This window comes from Lates calcarifer, linkage group LG6 (genome assembly GCF_001640805.2).
Source record: "Lates calcarifer isolate ASB-BC8 linkage group LG6, TLL_Latcal_v3, whole genome shotgun sequence".
Classification (NCBI taxonomy): domain Eukaryota; kingdom Metazoa; phylum Chordata; class Actinopteri; family Centropomidae; genus Lates; species Lates calcarifer.
In genome coordinates, this window is record NC_066838.1 from 6,339,846 (window position 1) to 6,358,195 (window position 18,350).

At 39.9% G+C, this 18,350-nt stretch overlaps 1 protein-coding gene across 1 annotated transcript in view; it reads left to right on the top strand.

Annotated features, from left to right (window-relative positions):
- Positions 1 to 18,350, top strand: part of mtor (mechanistic target of rapamycin kinase) — an 82,108-nt gene that overhangs the window by 56,794 nt on the left and 6,964 nt on the right. The window contains 13 exon segments of the mRNA XM_018675222.2: positions 74 to 181; positions 3,916 to 4,041; positions 5,157 to 5,288; positions 7,674 to 7,789; positions 11,936 to 12,053; positions 12,632 to 12,829; positions 13,367 to 13,467; positions 13,667 to 13,763; positions 14,014 to 14,112; positions 14,255 to 14,377; positions 14,837 to 15,019; positions 15,489 to 15,623; positions 17,453 to 17,627. Coding sequence (XP_018530738.1) covers positions 74 to 181; positions 3,916 to 4,041; positions 5,157 to 5,288; positions 7,674 to 7,789; positions 11,936 to 12,053; positions 12,632 to 12,829; positions 13,367 to 13,467; positions 13,667 to 13,763; positions 14,014 to 14,112; positions 14,255 to 14,377; positions 14,837 to 15,019; positions 15,489 to 15,623; positions 17,453 to 17,627 — 1,711 coding nt within the window.

The following is an 18,350-nucleotide window of genomic DNA, read 5'->3' on the forward strand; positions in this document are numbered from 1 at the left end:
CAGAAGGGGCCTTTTCCTAATCTGGGCAATTTAAACAATAATATAATAATGAATGTGTGTGTTTCTTTCACAGGCCATGGTATCTTGCCAGATGCTGTCAGAGCTAGAGGAGGTGATCCAGTACAAACTGGTGCCAGAGAGGAGGGACATCATCAGGGAAACATGGTGGGAGAGGCTTCAGGTAACTACATGATATGATATATGGACACACACACACACTCACGTGTGCAACTACAAATGCAATGTAAAGCAGATGTTGGAAAGACTACTGTTACTAATGGGAAACATTACAGGCCATTCACCATATGGACATTCACTAATAACTCTGTAAGTTAGTATGTTTATTTCTAAATTGGAAAGCAATTTGAAAGGAGATTTTCAAGGTAAAATCATGTTGTTCTCTCTCCAAATCAGCACAACTGTAGGATTGTTGTTCAGTCAACAAAGAAAAGAATCATTCACAAAGCAGAAGAATATTTGTTTTATGAATCTAAGGTTAAAAGTGCACTGTCCACTCAACTGTATACAAGTGCTTTGTCACTGTAGTCTTCTATTATAATTTTTCTTGTCATAATTGCAATGAAGGTGGTCTTATGTCGGAATGAGCTAAACTTCGCTGTTAACCACCAAGTGCCCTAGGTAGCAGCATGTCAACAACTCATTCAAATTGGATTCTGGATGTTTATGTTTATGTTTGTAGTCATGTATCAGGGTGTGTATATTAGACAACACCAATGACAGTGTAAACTGCTTATTGCTGTTGCCCCCCGCTTAAGTTGAAGCTCATGATGTCATGCAAGGGAAAAACCACAGAATCTGATCACAGTGATAAAACAGAGTTGTATGTTGATGTTAGGACATACAGTGAATGGAGAAAGTCACCCCAGGTCATTAAGACTGACTTTTCCTTATGCAGCTATACACTAAGATAATTTTTCATCAAACAGTGCCCTTACGTGCCATTGCCAGCATGAAATGACCTTTGTAAGACTATTCTGAGAAAAAAAAAAAAAAAAAAAAAAGCATGGCACATTTTGTGCAACCCACTCTATAACCACATCCAGACTCTTTCTGCCTCCCAAGACTGATTGTGATTACTATTATTATCATTATTAATTGTCAATTACAGCATTGCACATGCTGTTAAATGAGACAGGAAGACGTGTGGAAGAACCACAAATCCACAAGTGGTCTGGAAATATTTGCTGCCCGCCAAGGCTTTGGAATTTGAGACAAATGCCATCTGATCTAAGATAATACTGTTCAAGTTCATCTTTTCCATGTTGAATCAAAATGTGATTATTTGAAAGGCCTCAGCCCTCTGTATGCGCTTTGAGGGAAGAATTAAAGTCAAGCAGATAAACTGATAACTTTTGATCTGTTATGTACCATTCCTGACTCTCAGCAATTATGCATGCTGTATTTAACTGAGTTTAATACAGCATGGATAATTCTACTCATTGTCAGTCCCTGTCGGCATTCCTCATCTCCTGCTCACGTTACTGACATTTTAGAATATTCTCTTCACCAAAAAACAAAATCAAGTTTGGCATCTTAAAGGCTGTCAAATACAGCACTTAGTGCTAATGCTAGTATTCTTACTGTAGTCTTTTCTTCCACTGCAAAATTTCACAGTGAATGAGATTAAATAATCCAACATAAAGACAGCATTCTCTCTGACTGCACAAAAAAGGAAGATGACTGTACGAGCTGGACTGTATTGACAGAAAAATAGGAGCAGAAAACAAAATGGGGATTATGACAGAGACTGTGCATAAATTGTGCAAAAATTTGAGAAGTACATAGTTTTTTGTTGTTTTTTTTGGGGGGGGGGACTTAAATGAGAAGACTTGGTATTCGTCAGCAACAAAACCTTGTCAAAGACAAAATGTACAATATACAAAATGCACCTATCTCTAACTAATTCCCTTGTGACATTTCAAAGGTTTTTACAAAATTAGCTTGACTGTTGAATGGAAAGCATTACACACAAACACACACAAACACACAAACACACAAACACACACAAACACACACAAACACACACACACACACACACACACACACACACACACACACACACACACACACACATACAAATCCAAATCCCTGTGCAGTAAAATAGAAGAAGATACTCTTGATCATCTTCACTTTTTCCATTCGTAAAAAGATGGAGGTTGGTTTGAGGGGGTATTTGGGATCAAGAGGGGTCCTCCTGAGCAAACAGGAGGCTGACCTCCTTTACTCTTTCATTCCTTCTCTATCAGTCTCTTCCTCATCAGGAGTAGAGGTGTGACAAAGAGTATATGAAAACACTATACCCCATCGTTTGTGTGTAAATCAGAATAAGTTCATGCAATCATTGGAGTCTTCCCTGCTCTTTTTGGTGTCCCTATATCCTACTCCTCCTCTTTCTTCACCAGTTTTTCCTATTCTCATCTGCACACACATTATAAAACAGTTTAGCTTTTAATGGACATCAATTAACCCATTTTCCAGCCCCTTGTAACAGTAAAATAGACAAATTGCTTTTGGCTAATTTAGAGTGTATTGGTCCAAGCTTGCTATTTATTGATAGCTCTATTAGTACTACTATTACTGACAGTTAGCAGTTCATCCTCCTTTAAAATTGTGGAAATAATGTGACATTGATATTTCAAAACTTATTAAAGTGTTACAATTTTGAATACACCACTGGTCAAAAGTTTTAAAACCTCTGTTTTTCCACTAAAATTTATGTAGTTTATTATCTCAGTGTTTTTAACACTAATGCATGGTACAAATAAACAATTTACAAACCAGCTCTACAGGGTTTAAGTCTGGATGCTGGATGCTATGCTGGTCTTAAATCATGTGAAGCTACTGTCTAGTTCTTCTAAAATTGTGGGTAATTTTCTTTCTGACCAACCAGTTTGTCTTCCTTTGTTAAAGAAGTGTACATGGTATGCGTCTTAGACCGCCTGTCTGCCACGATGCCCCCAATGATGCTCAATGAACTGGATAATTTGCCATTTCTCATAACTTCTCGGCACAAAGATGTTGGTAATTTCTTGTGGTTAAACCCAGACTAAACTGTCTTAGTGACTGTAATCACTGAGCACAAATACTGCTGGATTCAACCTGCATTCAGCCCCCTATCCCATCATGTTAAGCCCACTTCAGAAACTGTAGTATTTAATTCCAGCTTCAGCTTCCAACAGCTTACTAAAAGGCTGCCCCAACATACTTTTGCCATCTAAGGAAAAGTTACAGGGGGTAGAAAAGGGAATATGAAATAACTAAATCCTCATTTCAGACACAAAGATGGGTTGAATTATCCTTAAAGCTGGTTGATGTTTTGTTGTGTTGCTTTAAAAAAAGACCTCATTTGTTGTTACTAGTTGCCATGCAACATCCTTTCCTTGTAGCAGTGCAATTATAATCAAGTTACATCAGTTTCTTTTTCCATGAAATCGTTGTATTATTTTGTCTACCCCCTGTATGCACGTCTTAAATTCAAATCATAGGAAGATTATATAGCACATGCTTTTTAAAAAAAATCTGAATATCATAGTTGGATTGCTCCAATGTCGTGTTTGTGCTGCCTGCTTCTGTGTTATGTCATGATCATGAGGTTGAGTTTTAAGAGAGGAAAGTCAGCTAATGGTCTTTACAAATGTTTTTTTAAAAAGGCCTGCAAGTGTGTCTCTGTGTGTGTTTTTGTTCTTCCTCACACGTGAACCTGTGCTCCTGGGCATGTGAAATACTGGGACCACTTGCTGTAATAGTACCCCCAAGGATTTCAATTTTACCCTTGTACCACGTGTGCTCTTTCTCTTGAGTTTAACGAGTAGGTGCTTCTCTTTGAAGGGAGTAACAAACGAGTGAGGCATTTAACCCATCTGTCCCTTGTTATTTTTGTGTGTTTCCCTCCAGGGTTGTCAGCGTATTGTGGAAGACTGGCAGAGGATCCTGATGGTCCGATCACTGGTCATCAGCCCCCATGAGGACATGAGGACTTGGCTGAAGTACGCCAGCCTCTGTGGCAAGAGTGGACGCCTGGTCAGTACATTCAGTGAAAGGCCCACAAAAATAAGACCAAAGATGTAGTACCCCGGATTATGTTTTAAAACTCCTACAGCTAGGATTGTAAAATTTCAGACCTTGATTCTACCTAGTGGTGGTGTCAAATCCCGCTCTCGCCCTTCAGAACTGTCTCATGTTTCTACAAAAAAAACTTTGCCATCAGAATAATTCAACAGATTCATATATTGTGTTAAAATTAACTAAAAACCTGTTACTGTGCAGCATTTAAGGGAGAAGAGACAAATTTCAAATACTTTAAATGTACTACTACACTATAACAAACCACTGAAAAGATAACACTGCAGTATAATATGACATATGCATACTGTGATTAATTATAATCCCATAACATTCAGGATGGATAAATCAAAGTTGATTAAATAATTCTTGTCAAACGGAAAAGGGAAGTTGAGCTCTGATAGAGTTAAGTGCAACCATGAATTCCAGCCATGAAATTAAACTTCATTTCAACCTGTTTTAAGTTGGCACTGATGAAAGTAGCACAGCACTCTCAATCACACTGTTTAGAAACCTGAACCCGCATATCTTCTCAATCAAAGTGGTGCAATTTTTCCATCCTTTTTTACCTCACTGTTATTCTAATTGATTGCAAGGGATAGCAGACAATCAGCCAGTTTTTCTATCTACACACTCCTGCTCTGTTTAAGCACACGCACATGCACACAGGATGTCAGAATCACCAACAATGATGTAACTGAAAAAAAGAGATGTCACTGGCCAACGTCGAACATAGCAGGAAATTTGATTACGAGGGGGTGGAAAAAATGACCCCACTAAGACTTGGTGTACCCTGTGGAGTGGTGAGGTTTGAGCGTCTTGCTCCTCTCTTTCTTTCTGTCTCTTTGTTTTGTTTTCTTTACTCACATAATCTTAACTACTTACTTACACGCTTTTGTTGTTTTTATTTACTTGCTAAAAAGCTCTGTCAGTATGAAGGTCAATGTTTGTTTGTTTGTTTTTTTTTTCCTTTGGGTTAGCTGTTGTCCTCACCTTCTAGGTTATTTGTAAACTATAAACCCTCTGTCCATCCACCTGCCCTTTAACCTCTGTTGCGTGCTTCATCCCTTCAGGCACTGGCCCATAAGACCCTGGTGCTCCTTCTGGGTGTCGACCCCTCCAAGCAGCTTGATCACCCGCTGCCCACAGCCCACCCACACGTCACCTACGCTTATATGAAGTACATGTGGAAGAGTGCCCGTAAGGTAGGAGCAAACAAACTGTTGATGGTTTGAAATTGAAACCGTTTTATATTTTGTACATTTTTGTCAGCCTGTAAAAACATCTGATGGATATCACTTTTATATGCATGTTTTTAGTGCAACATGAGGCAACAATCAAGATTTTCAAAGAGGCCAGAAAGGGAGAGCTTAATTACTGGTACATTAGTGACATAAACAGCTAATTAATTTAATGTTTGGAGGGAAACAGCCTGAGAAACATTGACACCAACAAACTACATCTGTTAAAAGGAACTGAAGTGGTAAAATGCTTAACAGGATGACTACATAATATCAGCCTAGTGACAGTTTAGTCAAGCTCAATTAATCAGTTCCACCAGGATTGCTGTGGTTTTTTGGTGATAATTTAAAATGACTGATGTTGAAAAAAGAGCTGTGATTGTTAAAGAACTCACAGGTAACTGTAATAAAATAATAATTATTTTAATAATAGAGGAATTCTATTTGGAAAACCATAAGCAGCTCTGACAGAAGCTACAAATAACACACAATTTAGTATACTAATGAGAAAAAAGATGCTTACAACAAAAATAAAGCATATTTTTTTAATTTGTACATTGTAGGTTTGAAATCCACAGTTTTTCCTTTGACTCTGAAAACCATGTAAAAAGATTTGCTCATAGAGATGATCCTACAGAAAATTATCACCTTACAGCTCCCCTCTGCTTTACAGAGCTATATAGTGAGTTTCAGCTAACGTTTTAGCTGTCAGACCAATAATATTTTTGTCTTCAGTTCAGTCTCGCTGCTCTTATAATGTCATTTTCGGTTGCAACAGGCAGCTGTTTGCAGTGAAAAGGCTCTAAAAACCCATTGTGCACTACCTGCCCAGCACAAAACAACAGACAGACACAGTTAGCAAATAGCCGGTGAACATAATGGAGCATTTAGCAGCTAAAGAGCGAGATATTTCAGCTGATCCAGACGATGACTTTGTGGGGAAAAAATCCTAAATTGTTAACATATTCGTAATGAAGTTGGTTCATTGTGGTTTAAGTCAGATTTAATTTAATTTGATCCCCTCACAGCGGATCTGAATTGAAAATATTTGACTTTGGACAGTGTTGTGATTATTAAGATTTGCTAGAGTTCGTCTAATATGACATAAATTGCAAACACTTAGAAGTATTGCAGGGTTTGGTTGAATTTGCATTAATTATTGTGATTCCTGTAGAGGCTGAATCATGGAGCTCACTATTGTGTAAGATTTGATTCTTCCCTTACACAATACTGAGTTGGTTAGTAACATTTGTTTTTACAATTAATGTTGATAAGAATCTTTTGTACCCATGGCAACAGTGGATGAAGTAAGCCTCACTTTGTAAGTTACAATCAAATGTATTTGGTCAGGAAAAGAATTGTGGTTTCTGGTCCAGCATTGAGCGCAGGGACTCACACCTACTACCAGCAGTGGTGACCTAACATTATGCAGTATGTTTCACACTACATGTCACCAGAGCAGCTTGGGACAGAACCACTCTGCTCTCGCCATTTGTCTATTCCCCCCACCCACCAACACACACACACACACACACACACACACTTTCACATATAGTATATACACCCCCAAACACACATAAACACACACATTTATTACCAGGTGTTGAATAATGCTTGTGGCTCCAGAGTGCAGGTCTCATTAGGGGACTTAGGTAAGTGTGAACGTAAGCATTGCTGTTGCCAGAGCCAGCTGCACTGCTCACCAGATGAAATCAGAATATAAACACACACACACACACACATGCAGCTGGAAAGGACCGATCTCCTGTTTCCGGTGCTTTGGAACAGTAGGGACTGTCAGCTCTGTCTGCCACTCATCACACTTGCCATGCCTGGAGTGTTTCTGTGTGAAAACAATGCAATAGTGGCTCATCTGCTTAAATGATGTGTAGTAGTTTAATGAACAGGATCTGATTCAATCACATAATTCTGTCATTTTCCGAGGTAATTTCCACATATGTAATTTAAATTATACTTGTGAATTTTGTAGAAGTTGCTTTATTTAGGTCAGACATGGCTATGTCAGTGGTTCTATACTTTGATACAAGTTGAAGTCACAACAACAGTTTAACCATAACAACAGAGGTGGCCAGGCAGATCTGCAGGTTTTCCCTGGTGAGCCACTATTGAGTTTAGTAACACTGATATGAACAGAAAACAATGTCCAGTGTTGTTGGGCTGTCCTGCATTAGTCTGGACAGTTGACATTATAGAAGCAGTAACATCATAAGTCACATGCTTGTATTTGATTCAGAGTGATTTCAGGTACAAAGCACCCCAGACAGATACGTTTCTCTGACTGACATCAAGTCTTTACCTGCCTGTGCTATTTGTTTTGTGCCTCTCCAGATCGATGCCTTTCAGCACATGCAGCACTTTGTGCAAGGGATGCAGCAGCAAGCCCAACATGCCATTGCAGCTGAGGACCAGCAGCACAAACAGGAGGTCCACAAACTGATGGCCAGGTCTGTCTCTTCTCTAGAAGCACAGTAACAGCAGCTCACCATCTAATGAGCCTCTTTCACTGAAGACATCTCGACATGTCACAGTAGGAAAAGCACAGATGTGAACAGTTAGATGAATGATGGCTGACCTCCATTTAGCTGGTTCAGTTTCAGGGTATTGTGAACGCTGGCTCTGTCACACTGTCATAAAAAGGAGTGGAGCTATCGTTAATGTTATTACCAACACCTGTGCTTTTCCTTCCATGACAAGTCATATTATGGTTGGATACTGGCAAATATCAAGCATCATACTCTTCCAGACCCAAGGCCCAATATACAGATATAATTCCTGAAGATTTTCACTAGAATTAGATGAAAACAACTTGCAAAATACAAGGAAACATCAAGGTTAATCTTAACTGTAAAAGTCTGAAGTAATTAGCTTTGATCGCATACATGTTCTGATCTCCATCAAATGCTCACTGATGCCAAAATGATTCTTATTGCTCTTTTTATTGGGTATACCAAGGCACTTACAAACAAGCCTTAATCATCGAATTACGGCTCAGAAGCTTTGACTCATAAAATACAAACTTTATAATACAAAACTAACTTTAAAAAAATCCAGGTATAGAAAAAACAATCCATGATAGAAGAACTTAGTAAACAGGACGTTTGGGTTAACCTTCATGATAAAAAAGACAAAAGACAAAGAAATTACTAATGATGAACATATAGGTGTCATATGTGTGATGTATAAGATCCTACTTTCCCATATTTTAAAAAACTTGTCCTTTTGCAGTACAATGGAAAATGTACTGCAAAAGATAAAATAAATAATGTCAATCCAATCATCAGTTGTTTTCCTGGACTTGCCAGGTTCTGGTAAAATTAATTTTGCCAGCAGCACTTAGAATTTTTAACACGTGTTGGATATTAGAGGTTACACTTACTGAAGGCAGGACTCCAGATAGAGGCTCTCCAATTTAAATGGAATATCAACTTGGAAAACTTTTTTGTAAAACTTCATGAACTTTCTGCCAGAGTGGTCTTAATTTTGAGAAAGACCAGAATATATGATAATGATTTGATTCAGCAACTGGACAATTTAGTCTTTTGAACAGCAGTATTGAGGAACCTGATGAGGTTTTTCCAATAGCATTCGCTCCATAAAACTGAACATGATGATGCCAAAACTAATTTAATACTGTGTTCAGTTGACTAGTGTGCAGAGGGATATCTTAATTCTGAAATCTTGACATTTTACATTTTACATTACTACTAAGTGCTTTCTTAATTCATATTTGTAATACATCCTAATCCAGGTGACCCTGTGACTGATGGGACAACCTCCATATCCTAGTGGTTACATACACTTTAACAGAACCAGGTGACATCTATAAGCTATGTTGTCATTAAGATTAATGAGAAATGTAGGATTTGTACAGAAACAGCATGTATGATTGAAGTGCATATAGATGACTAATAGAGAAACGTGAACCTTGCACTCCTAATACTTGTATTGGTTTATGAGATTGCACATGCTGCTTTCTACTGCTAACATCACACTGAAATGTCACCAGTGAAATGAAGGTCATAAAATTTACATTTTATATAGTTCTTTTTTGCAGATGGACAGGGGGCCCTGCAAATTACAATGAATGTGAAAGGAAGCTATAAGATTCTCAAGAAGTGTAGGTAATTTTCAAGAGCAAATAGGAAGGGCTAAAGCTCAGATGCTGTGGTTTTGTACAATTATGTTGTTTCCATTACCTCTAACCGGCAATCAACTTACTCAAAGTTCCTTATAAGCACATACCAGAACAAGAACTAAGATACTATAGTAAGATATAGTGAGTTTCATCACATAAGTGTTTAAAAAAAAAAAAAAAAAAAAAAAAATTCTCCTCAGATGAGAGCACAAATAAGGCTTACTCCTTTCTTGCTTTCTTGGTTATTCGCACATTTGGCAATCTGAAACTCTTGATGGAAAATTAGTCCACGATCAAATTCACCAAAAGTAATGCCAGTGTGTCATTATGTGCTCAGTCACGCTTTGGTAGTGTTCAAAAATTGTGCCGGCCTCCTAACACCCGCTTCTGCACAATGGAGAAAACACAAAGTATCGTGCTGAAGCATGGAAAAACTAACCTCACGTATTTTCTGCCTCTTATGTTGTAAACACATGGGGTCATGTACAGTGCATTCTGCTTCTTTTCCATGAGCATGACCCAATCTGGCATCACACCTTTTACTAGTACATTGGCATCCTGTGGTCTTTTTCAAAGCTGGCCAGATTGTTAGAATTTGTCACCTCAGACTTCTCAATAAAGTGATCTCTTTTGGCAGTTTGTCCCACACAGCTACTTATCACAAACCAAATGTGGCAGCATGCCTACAGGTTATCACCAGGTGTATCTCCTCTCCCAGTTGGTGTTATGATCTTCATCTGACTGTCCTGGTGCAGCCTTGGCACCTTTCCACTACCATTACCTCACCTCACTGTGGGAAAAGATGCAGTATGGAGTCTGTTCAAACACATGTCAGCACACTAGATTTTTGAAAAACCTGATGTTCAAATAATTATCATATGTTTTCAGACACTGATTTAGGGAATTAGAAAATGGAAAGTTTCGTATTCCCAAAAATTGCTGGGACTTACTTCAAAGTCTGAAAAAGGTTGTTTGCATGCTCTTATGGACTCTTGAAAATATTTGAGGAGAATATCTGAAGCTCTTTCCTTTAGGATTGAATGTCAGCAGCCTGCCAGCGCAGGAAGGGGAATGATTAACTTTTAGGGAATTTGACTGTACTGCATTGTGGTCAAACAACTCACAACAAGCAAAATGAGCATCATAGGAGCAGACAGGTATAATCCTATGTGCAGTAAATCATACAGTAGTCTCATCTGGGCTTGTGCATACATACACCAGTCATGTACACCCTCCCATCTCGTAAATCATACATGACAACACACAAGCGTGACAACAGGCAGTGGGGGCTTTTTAAAAAAATTGTGCATCTTCCAGACAGTGACTCTAGCTGTCTGAGGAATGCAAGTTAGAGAAAACACCTGTATAATGTCAGTCAGGATGGGTTCTCTTCAGACGTGCTGACACACTTTTGTGAATACAGGTTGGCTGTGTGGTATGGAGCACACCTGGATTGCTCAGTCAGACACACACATCCACACAATCACATGGACGCCTCCACTCTCTCCAAAGAATCTAAGTTAATTTCACTGTTACTTTACTGAAGTCCAGTAAACCTGGCGTCACTTGTCTATCTAAACAGGTTGTTCCAATGTCCCTGAACACCTCTTCATCCTCCCGCTTCTTCCCTAAAAGTTCAACCTGCTAACTGCTTACGGAAACAGTTTGGCATAGATGCGCTGAACACAAACTGTACGCTCAGATGGAAAAGCACTCAGAAGAAATTACGTAATCCTGAAAGACAATTTATTAGAGGTGCTCTGCAAACAGCATTCAGACTGCTGATGGATGGGTTGACAATACAGTGCTTGCCAATTGCTCCGTTCAGTGCAGTTGTATGTGAATTATGCATCTCAGTTCTGCCAAACACAACTAGTTTGACTATTTGCCTGTATGCATCTGTGTTTCTGAAGGTGATGGATAGAGTTAAGTCCCCCTTAGGGATGCCACAGAGATCAATGTTGGGTTAAATAAAAAGAAAAGTGCTTTGGATAATTGAAAATCTCCGGATATGGTCCCAAAACCTTTCAGCAGACAAATGCACTGCTGCCTTAAGTGGTGATACTTGTGATAAATGCTAGAATGACTTTCAAGTCTACTATCATTATCTCACTGTTTTTTTAATAAACTGCCCTTGGGTGTACTTAATGTCGCTACCAGCTCTTTATAAGCAATGACAACATAAGCACAGTTATAAGTTCATGATGATGTGTCTTTGTGACTTGTCCCAGCAGAACATTTGTTTCCTTGTTGCTAATGTCGTCATATATTCAATGTTGTATTAATAACAGTGCTCTATGACTTCAGTAACTTTTATGGTCTCAAAAAGTTGTGATTTTTTTCATGTTAAATGCCACTTGTTTTTAGTATTTCCAGTTTTTTGATTGGAAGAAAACCAGTTACTTGAGTTATAATCATAAATGAAATGACCACATTAGTCTTTGTGTCTCTGTAGGTGTTTCCTGAAGCTGGGGGAGTGGCAGCTCAGTCTGCAGGGGATCAACGAGAGCACCATCCCCAAGGTTTTGCAGTATTACAGCCATTCCACTGAGCATGACCGCAACTGGTATAAGGTCAGTTCCTCCCTCTCACCCCTGACCTTTCACTTTTGACTTCTCTCTGGCCACAGTAAAATCCCAGCTGTGTCAGCAGGAGGTTGCCCTGACACTGATGAGTCACCAGGAAAATGTCAGACCCCGTTTTATTGCCATTTAACCAAACATGTCATAACATGGTCATTTGTTTAGTTTTTGTTTTCTGTCTGTGTATGGTTCATTTGTTTTTTTTCGTTAGATTGTAACACTTGCAGTCCCTCCTCTGGTGCATCAAGTATATGAGGTGGTGGAAGAGCTGAGAGTATCTCTGTTTTCTCTTGTCCTTGCCTGTGCTGCAGGCTACAAAGATGTCACTATACCCACATGCCCCTCTCCCCATCCATCCTCACCAACTCCCTTCAGCTTTTAGACTTTAATAGCTGGTTGCATAACACAGCAAACATCAAACTCATATGTTTGGATCTGAAAAATTACAGCCCCCTAGGACATATCTGTCCCTTAGTAAACTGGAAAATGACATAACGAACAAACATGGAAGTCATTTCCAGTTACCACCTATTAGAAATCCAGTTTCACCCAGTTTGTACTTTCGGCAGGCCTGGCATGCCTGGGCGGTGATGAATTTTGAGGCGGTGCTCCACTACAAACACCAGAACCAAGGACGCGATGAGAAGAAGAAGCTGCGACACGCCAGTGGCGCCAGCGCTAATAGTGAAGCCAGCAACAGTGACAGTGAAGTCGACAGCACTGATCACAGCCCTGTGCCCTCGCCGGGCCAGAAAAAGGTCAATGAGGTGAGAGTCACAGAGAATTAAACCCTCTTCACACCCATCCACATTAGTGTCCTCTTCTCCTAGCACTCCCAGTCCAACTTTAGTTAGGATCATCATAACTACACTGTCTGCATCATTGCCCATTCAGTGTTTCAGCCCACTCAAGCAACATACCTTATATAGGGAGCTAGTGTGTGAGCTTGTATATTATACTACAGAACTCAATATGCAAATATTTCATCAGGAAGCATAATTTTAAAGATCTGACAAAATCTCTGCATGTTGTTCAGTTAAAAAACACCACAAATTCAAAACACATTTCTGGAGACAAGTGGAGCATGTACTTATTCCTGGCAAGATACTGTTACAGCAGCGCTCCTCTGCTTGTACACAAATCTTTTGATTCTTCATATCAGTTTTGCTTAATCATTGCTCGCCCCAGTAATTATAGTGACTGTCCAGACCTTGCCATCACCACCTACAGTACAATATTTTTTCCAGTATAGTGTTTTTTCTCTTTGTTATGCTTAAAAAGGCATCTGTTGTGTCTCTCCACAGGACCTCTCAAAGACGTTGCTCTTGTACACAGTTCCTGCTGTTCAAGGTTTCTTCCGCTCCATTTCCCTGTCCAGAGGCAACAACCTGCAGGACACACTCAGGTGAGTTTAATGACTGGCAGACAGGCAGGACAAGTGGTCCCAGCAGACAAACAGCACAGATGTGGTATGTTGGGACTGGGGGACCTCTAGTGGTTGATTGTGATTGCACTTTCATTTCATTATCTCTAATAGGCTAACAGGCAAAAACAGATTTCATTTCTGTCTGTCTGTCTGTTTTGTTTGTTTGTTAACTTTTCAGGGTTCTGACTCTTTGGTTTGACTATGGTCATTGGCCTGAAGTGAATGAAGCCCTGGTTGAGGGCATCAAGACCATTCAAATTGACACCTGGCTACAGGTAATACATTCAGACATACTGTATACATGTATATACAGTGGAGTTAGCTTAGAGATGAAGAAGTGTGGTCAGTTAATTCCTTTGGAGGTGAGAATGTTTGGGTAAAAGGGTAATGCTGGTGTCGCCTTAATGTTCACCATAAATTTAGATTTGTCATTTCCTGCTGATTTGACTGCTTACTGCTATGTTCTATATTTTACATGTACCCCAGGTTACTGAGATTTTTTCCATTTTCTCTCTGCTTCTCTAGGTGATCCCTCAGCTTATAGCTCGAATCGACACCCCTCGAGCCCTGGTGGGGCGCCTCATCCATCAGCTGCTAACGGACATTGGACGGTATCATCCCCAGGTAAAGCTGCTCACACTGCTGCTAATGTTATTTCACAATATAAAACAGAGCAAAGATCACATTTTTTCATGATAACTAGTAGCTCATTAGTACCATCAGTGAATAGTGATTAACTGCTTCATTCCTCTCTGTTCACCTCCAGGCTTTGATCTACCCACTGACTGTGGCCTCCAAGTCCACCACTACAGCGCGCCACAATGCTGCTAACAAGATCCTGAAGAACATGTGTGAACACTGTAACACCTTGGTTCAGCAGGCCATGATGGTAGAGAGACTGAATCCTTTATATTAACCCTTAACCCTTAGTGAATAAAATCATCTTCATCCTTTTCTTAGAAACGTGATACAGATTTTTTCTTGATCATAAAATGAGAGCTTCTGCTTGTAATGTCCCACAAGAATAACTTTGTTGAGCATTTTCCATATACAGTAACTGTGGATCAATTAAGCTGCATTATTTTTTACCAGTCCTGACGTGAATGATCAACTTAGAGCCAGAGTTCCTTCTCCTTGTCTCAAACTCAAATTTAGTCATTGGAAATGTGCATTAATTAGAATCAGAAAATCTGAACTACTCATGTCACTGCTGTATACTGTACATGTAAAAATTTTAATGAGAAGAATTAAGTCTTACCACTGTTGCAGAGCAGGTATTTGAGCTTAGTTAGATTAGTCAGAAGCAAAGGACAATGTGACCTTTTCATATGTGTGTTTCTTCATCCAGGTGAGTGAGGAGCTTATCCGAGTGGCCATCTTATGGCATGAGATGTGGCACGAGGGCCTTGAAGAGGCTTCACGTCTGTACTTTGGTGAGCGCAACGTAAAGGGCATGTTTGCTGTGCTCGAGCCTCTACATGCCATGATGGAGAGGGGACCACAGACGCTTAAAGAGACCTCCTTCAACCAGGTGCGTGTCATCTCAGGTTGAGGTTGAGTTAAGAATTTGGTTTCATTTAGCACAACGGCACAAAGATTAGATGCAAAGATTATGCCAGATGTTAAGTTGTGACTTTTTAATGTGTTTTTGTCGTTATTGACATTCAGTGGAAACTCAAACACAGATACACCTAAGGGATATTTAGTCCCTAAATCTGTTCCTGAATTTACTGGACAATTTCCCTTATAGCCACAAGTCGTATTAGTGACCCTATCTCTCTGTTCAGGCGGTATCAGATGTTTCCATTCAGGCTGCTTTTGCAGATGTGCACTGTCAAAAACAAAATACTTAACTGAAATCCCAGTTTAATCAAGTTGGAACAGTGATGTTTAATGCCTTGACATTCAGTTTTATAGTCGTGCTTTGGCAAACAACATTCATTTGATTGAATGAGTCATTGTACAGGGACTGAGTGTGTTTGTCTTACTTTGTGCTACAGGCTTACGGCAGGGACTTAATGGAGGCTCAGGACTGGTGCAGGAAGTACATGCGCTCTGGAAATGTCAAAGACCTGACCCAGGCCTGGGACCTCTACTACCATGTGTTCAGACGCATCTCCAAACAGCTGCCACAGGTGAGTGACACTGCTAAGTCACTGCACTGAATTAACTTTTGTAATAACCACTACAGTCTACTTCAGGTGGACACCCATATGGATGCAAAATAAATACATTATTTTTGTAAGTTCAGGAAAGTACTAGAATAATTTTCACCAAAGGAAAGGAACAGACATCAACCTGCACCAGTGAACTTCAACCACACAAACTAATGTAAATCAGAGAAATGTGGTTGAACAGAGTCGGCTAAAGCAGCACATCTTTTATGGCCCCTGGGGAAATTAGAGCTGACATCACCCCAGTTCAGCATGCCTGTGTCCATTCCAATCTCTCATCAGATGTGATGAGATATATTTTGCCTTTCATGTCCTGACTTGTTCTTTGATCTCATGACAGGTAAATCTGACATATTGTCTCTTGTACAGTGGTATAAAGAGGGAGTGAGATTCAGCAGTGATTGGAAGATAATGATAGAGAAACAGGGGACTTCTTTCATTCATCACTGTCTGAATGAAGTCATTGAACAAGATGCCAAAAGTAGTGTGGAAAGAAAGCAGGATGAGATGTGACAGAGGGATGATGGAAGTCAAAGCGGACTGGTAGAACATCATGTGACAGCACTTCTCCTTTTAAAATCACATTTGTGAGAGAAACTTAAATAATATCAGACCAAAACCACAAAAGCCAGGATATTGTTTCAGTTAATTTTGTCTCTGGTAAAGGCTGCTACTTTTGTTTTTTGGCCTGGCTGTTAACATGCACAAGTTGTATCTTTCACACTGTGAAACTGACTGTTGTGATGAAGAATTTTTGTTTTTTTTATTCTGCACAACCCTCAACATCTCCCAAAGCAGACATAACAAACAGACATAACACAGAAGTGCAGTTTTCTTAATAATGAAACTACTTTTTCCTCCATTAAAGATTTCAGTTTATTGTCAGATGCTATATCCTTCGATAACTGGCCTCCCTTTTTATACACCAAACCATGCACATTGATATTGCCCTTATGTTGCACATGTAAACACCACATCCCAGAGACTTGATATGCTATTTCAGTCATAATGAGCCAGTCTAAGGTGAGTGATGCAGATATGCATGGGCTCTTCCCAAAGTCAGTTTGACACAGCATCGTGGTGCAACTTTGCTAACACTAGGTTTTGTTGCTCCTGGAGTGAAGATGAAATTGGACTGATAGATGTCATTCCTCACAGCTATCATCACGTTGTTGAAGAATGACACTAAAAACAGTTCTGTCAGGAGCACTCACTTCACACAGCAAATGGAGACGGCAATGTGATTTGACATTGTGGCACAGTCCTGCTCTCGGGGACGCTCCCTGCTGCGACATTACAGTAAGCAGCATGAAATAGACAGCAACATAATAACATGCTGGGAGTGGTGCAAATATTCCCCCACAGGGCATTAACATAGAAATAAACCCTCTCCAGGAAGCATCCAAACAGCCAATCCAGAGCAGGTTGAGGCTGCGATGAAGTAACCATACATCAGCATTCAGAATTTAACTGGAAAAGCCTTTAGTCAGATTTGAAGAGGGTTGAATCACTGATCTTTGACTGCAGGCAAACAGAGAATGTTTTTATTGATGCACACATAGAAAGTGAAATGTTCCAGAGTAGTTTATCAAAGGTTGTGTATTAACAACTCTTCCTAGATAAGACCTTAACTTGAAAACAAGCCAGTGTCTGTTACACTCTGCATATTGCTGTAGGCACTGTTGGCAGGAGCTGTTTAGTCAGTGGAGTTTTTTTTTTTTTACACAGCAGACTAAGAACTAATTGTCTCTTCCTGTGCTACATCCCCACCTCATCAACTTTCCACACAGCTGACCTCCCTGGAGCTACAATATGTGTCTCCAAAGCTGCTGATGTGCCGGGACCTGGAGCTGGCTGTACCTGGCACTTATGACCCCAACCAGCCTATCATCCGCATCCAGTCCATCGCCCCCTCCCTGCAGGTCATCACCTCCAAACAGCGCCCACGCAAACTCACCATCATGGGTAAGATTAGGAGAAAATTGCACAGGCCTTGGCTCTGAATCCATTACATTAGAAAAATAGATTAAAGAATATTTCTAGTCATATGCTTTCAGCAGGCGTGGGCCATCACATTAGAGAAAATTCGATATTAATAAAATCTTTACCCACACAACAAACAGCTCCAAGGCCACAATTTATTTTGAATTCATCAGTCATGGCAAAGTTCTGAGTGGATAATACACTAGAGTAAAAATCCTCTGTACCGACTGAGGTGAAATCAAACCAATTATGAACTTAACACCAAAATGAAACCCAACCTCCACAGAAAAACAAGGCTCAGTGGCAGCTTTGTGCCAAAAAAAGTTGTTGTTTCATTTTCTGCCCAAGGAGAAATAATGCATGCAGGCACAGATTGATTTGCCAGGAATCCTCACAACACTGTTGGCATTAATTCAAATACAGAAACATTATCCTCATGCTGTATATGATATGATATACAGCACTGATGTGCTGCAGAAATGGCTCAGCACTATAAAGTCCCCCTGTCTTGAAGCTGAATCCTCAGATTATCAATCACAAATGGTTCACTGTGCTTCACACTTTTCCAGTGGACACTGCGATACCCTGTTCTGATGTATCCCATAAGTGTTACACAACATACTCCGTAAAAGATGATGGCCAATACATCAGCTAACCTCTGGAGCAAGACTTCAGAATTAAGACCTGTCACCCACTACAGGCCAC